This window comes from Cupressus sempervirens, chromosome 10 (assembly GCF_028749045.1).
Source record: "Cupressus sempervirens isolate cs-2001-9-10 chromosome 10, ASM2874904v1, whole genome shotgun sequence".
In the NCBI taxonomy this organism is placed as follows: Eukaryota; Viridiplantae; Streptophyta; class Pinopsida; order Cupressales; family Cupressaceae; genus Cupressus; species Cupressus sempervirens.
Genome location: NC_143127.1, coordinates 429,422,512 through 429,427,128, shown reverse-complemented (window position 1 = coordinate 429,427,128; position 4,617 = coordinate 429,422,512). Strand labels below are relative to the sequence as shown.

Below are 4,617 nucleotides of genomic sequence, written 5' to 3'. Positions count from 1 at the left end.
GGTACATCTCATTGGTTAACCTAATGGACATGTTATAACTTTGCATAGGACTGAACAGCAAATTCTTTTGTACGCTGATTTTATTATACTGGTCGGATATGTGATAGTCTGGAGTCTTAGGTACAGTTCCAAACAAATATAGAATTGGAAATAGAAATAGATATTGGACAGTACACAATGAACCCATACCTGTTCTACGAACAAGACACCCCTGTAAAGTTTAAACTTATGACCCTATTTTGAAAATACAAGTTCTCTGCAACTATTTCAAATCACATAAATAAAAACATCTAAATGTTTCTAGGGTTAAAATGACTCCAGTGTCAAACTGCACGGCTTACATTGCCATTTCATTTTAACCCTGGATTTAAGATGATTTGAGCTTGTGACCCCATATTTCTTTCTATTTTATTTCAGATGATAAAACCACCGAAGCCTGTGTGTCTAAGATGTATGGAAGGAGATTTGGAGGTTTTAGAGGTCAATTTTTTGGCTCAAAAAGTGCTCATTAGTTCCCATTTATTACAGCTGCACTTAAATCTTGAAAACCGAAAATCTCTATGTATATTATTTAACACTGATCTTTTATATACATTGTGCCGAATTTCAATTTTTACATCTCCTCCACAAGAGGAATGCTGTATTCTGCACGCCATTGTTGCAGCTTCAGACCGTAGCAGAAGCTGTAACACTGCAATTGTTGGGATTTGCCATGTTATGCTCTACAGAGAGTGATTCTCATCCTCGTTATTGTCTGAATCCCATAGGAAATTAGCATAAGCTCCAAGAACATAGCTGCAAGACCAAAAACCTATATTGTCAGTTACGAAATTGATGTTCTGGTTTGCTGAACAAAGAAAGGGACCAGACTGAGAGACATTCTGTGTAGCCGAGAGAAAGAAATATTCCATCAACATAAACACAGACTACGAAGAACCCTTTTTAATCAATGAATTTCCAGGTTTTGGTGCTCAAAGCACACACTGAACAACATGATATGTCAATGGCATTCATGCCACATTAACATATAATCAAAGGAACTACAATCCATTTGGACCAGAAAATGATAAAGCATTGGGGGAAGAGCCACTTACCAATCTTCAGAGGCCGCTTTCACTGCTGTTTCAAAGTATGCTTCTGCTCGAGCGGTATCGTTGGTGGTTTCCCAAATGAATTGGGCATAAAGTGAGAGGATCTCTCCATCTCCAGGGTTTGCCAAAATGGCCCTTCCATAGCATTTCTCTGCTCTCTCCATGTCTCCTTTCACCTGATGACGCCAATCATGTAAAAATGAATGAGCCCCACGCTAAACAACGTTGCATAAATAGTATTCTTCAGAATACACCAACACTGGTATAAATGACAATACCTGAACACAGGAATCAGTGCTCAGGGGACAAAACTGCAATAATAGTATCAGATACCGAAATGGGTACTAAGCAATCTAAGATCATTGGCTGTTTTCTTTATTTAAGATTGGCAAGAATAAGGCAGTTCTACATTAGGGTATAATCCTCTGTCATTGATTTTTTCACACCAGTGCTTTTGACTATTGAATATACTTGTAGGGCATTATCTGTGCATCAAGAATCTAAACATCGATCTCGTCACAAGTTATAGGTCCATGTTTGAAATATAAAAACAAAAGCAATCCCCACCAAATTGAGCTTCTTCACAAACTCAAAGCATGAAATTAATTTCTTTACCTCGTGTAAAAATTTGGCATAATTTCTCAGGAGAAGGGGATTGTGAGGATTTGCTTCCAACATCTTCTGGTAATACTCCTCTGTGCTGATGGAATCTGCTGAAGAACTTCCTCTTTTACCTCCAACACGAACAACTTCTACGCCGGCATCTACATCGTCAACGCCTTCAATTATGCTCTGTTCTTCTCCCAAAACGGCAGGTCTGCAACCTCTCTCACTACAAACCAGAGTCATTCCTTTTTCCCCAATTTCTACACTGGAATAACCGTTCATCATCAGATTCTCAGATATTCTTTCACGCACCGCTGGCTTCTCATCTTCTACACGAAGCACACGATTCATTTTGTGGGTTGCTGGTCTTTTATATTCTCCTTCACTAAAAGAACCCGCCGCTTGTGATTGATCTTTGCCGGTGGAGACCAAATTCTCAAAGTGGTTTTCAAGATTCACAGAGCTCCCCGCCCTCTCCGCATTCAGGAGATCCTTCCTATTCAATTCAGCTTTGCTTTCTGCTGCCATTGACAAGAGCCCATGTTTTCTAGAGCACATTACCCTTCGGGAACGCAATTTCTCAGGCTTCTGGTTGTCGATTTCCTCATCCCTGGCGAAAAGGGGCATCAAATTGCCATCTGAAAGCGCTCTCCTAAACGTAGCAGAAATCTTCCCTGAAAAGGGCTCTTCACCTTTGTGGCTCCGGCTCTTCTTAAAACCACCACAGTTACAAATTGGGTGCTTATGATTGCCAAAATTACTCAATTCTGTCCCCATCTGAGGCTCTGAAATAGAACCCCCATGACCCAAAATGGCAGAGGAAAAACTTCTAGCCATCATTTTGCCCGCAGATCAGATCCGAAGATTAGTCTCGCCGAACTCCAGAGAGATGTCAGGGAATCAAAATTCGATGAAAAGAGAAAAACTTTATTAACAATACCAAATCCCCTCCGATTCCTTATAGCTGGAGAAACGACATAACCTAAAACCCCCAATTTCTTACGGACCCATTGATTAACAAACCACTCAGTGGGTAGGCGTGCGTAAATGTGGGCACGAGAGTTGCATTTTGGCACGGAGCTCTCAGTACATCGTTTGATGGGATCCACTCCTCCAGTTGCGGATCTAGTGTGTAGGTAAATGTAACTTTTTTAATCCGTAGTTACGCAACTTTGGGCTGATCAATTGAATTCGGTCAAAGCAAAGGCTCCAATTTAAGACCTGAGAAGTTTTGGGATTTTGGACCTCTAAAGAAGATGTTAATGGCGTCTATTAGTTCTCTATGGTCAGAAAAGACGGTCGCAAGGTGGAGTAAGGAGTTCGTAACTAAGTATAAAATGTAGAGTACGAATGCGAAATATTAGGATAATTATATAACTCGTCATGGGAAGATCTAACCAATTTCAATGCTCGAATGGCGGCTTTGTCAAAATGATCAGGGGTGAAGTCAATATATCTACTTATATCACATGCCACTGTCGGCAAAATTAAGGCAACGGCTATGCAGCCAGTTATTTATACATGGCTGGCATCACAGCCAGTTATTTATACATGGCTTGATGGATGCCATGCCGCTCATTTAATTTGATGGGACACGTACAGAGGCTATTCGTATTCATATTCTGTCAGGTCGGTAGAATGAAAATATTAAAAGGTTGGGTTTTTAGTAAGTGTTATTATATTTATTATTATGTGTTGAACCAAAAATAATTATTATTATTATGATTAATCATTTTAGTAATTGAATTTTTTTTAAAAACATTTAAACATTTTAAACATTCTTTAGTTTGATTTTATAATAATAAGTATATTATAATACAATATGTAAGTTAATAGTTTTACAATATATTATATAAATTTATTTAATAATACTATTATTTTAATTTAAAAATTATGTATGCTTGTTTATAAAATATTCAATTATTTTAAAACTAAAAAATCTTTTAACTATGTTTTATGTTGTAATTTTAAACATTATAATAATTTTTTTAACATATAATTTAAATAGAATAGTTTAAGTTAAGAAAATATTATCTAAATTATAATTCAAATTTAAAAATAATAATAATTAGAATAAGACTTGTAAGAAATGATTATTATATTTTAATAGTAATATTAGTTTAAATTATATCTTTCATTCAAATTTATAATAATTATTAAATTGATATTAAAAATATTTCATTTGATTTAATATTTGAATTTGATATTATTACATTACACTTATAATTATTATATTTAGAACCATAAACACCAAATTATTTTTATTATATTTTATAGAAATAATTAATTATTTTTATTAGATCTTAATAGATTTTACTTCTCCCATATATATTTACCAATATATTTTATAAACATTGATGATAAAAATAATAATAATTTGTATACTATTAATTTTATTAACCAAAACTAACTTTTAACTATTTAAACTTAAACAATGAAAGTCAAATACACAAACATGCAACATTGGACAAGCCTAAGTTATTGAACGAAAGAGCACAACACAACATATCACAAACACCTAATTATTTTTATTATTTAAATTGTCAATTAAAATAAGCATTCTTTACATACTCCTTTTGTTAATGTTTAATTTGTGTATTGAATTTCATGTGATGATATGCATTGTTTTTTTTTTGGGGGTTTTAATGCTTAATCCATCATGTTATGAATAATATTATTTATAACTCTATGTAGTAGTAATGTATATAATAATAAGATTAATTAAGATTTCTAAATATTTAATAACAAATTACATTTATATTAATATGAGATAATGTATTTTATATTAACAGTTTAGTATACTCATTCTATAAACTAAATACCAAATTTTTCTTATTGTTGATTTAAATTTGCAAAAATGTAAAACAATTTTTATATTAGAAATAAGAGTTTCAGAACAAAAAAAAAAAAAACACCAGAG

At 33.7% G+C, this 4,617-nt stretch overlaps 1 protein-coding gene across 1 annotated transcript; it reads right to left on the bottom strand.

Annotated features, from left to right (window-relative positions):
• Positions 1-541: 541 nt before the first annotated feature.
• Positions 542-2,716, bottom strand: LOC149534549 (uncharacterized). The gene is made up of 3 exons (XM_089804931.1): positions 1,707-2,716; positions 1,095-1,267; positions 542-795 (listed from the first exon to the last, which is right to left on the bottom strand). Exons 1-3 carry the CDS (start codon positions 2,535-2,537, stop codon positions 723-725), a joined length of 1,077 nt encoding a protein of 358 aa, XP_089661057.1. The 5' UTR covers positions 2,538-2,716; the 3' UTR covers positions 542-722.
• Between the last annotated feature and the right edge of the window lie 1,901 nt (positions 2,717-4,617).

What these genes read in the sequence shown, in the direction of transcription:
- LOC149534549 (XM_089804931.1), bottom strand. Translation starts at nt 2,537, where the DNA reads ATGATGGCTAGAAGTTTTTCCTCTGCCATTTTGGGTCATGGGGGTTCT. An exon ending in ATGCCAAATTTTTACACGAG is followed by an intron (nt 1,268 to 1,706) that starts GTAAAGAAATTA and finishes TGGCGTCATCAG; the next exon opens with GTGAAAGGAGACATGGAGAG. An exon ending in AAAGCGGCCTCTGAAGATTG is followed by an intron (nt 796 to 1,094) that starts GTAAGTGGCTCT and finishes TTGGTCTTGCAG; the next exon opens with CTATGTTCTTGGAGCTTATG.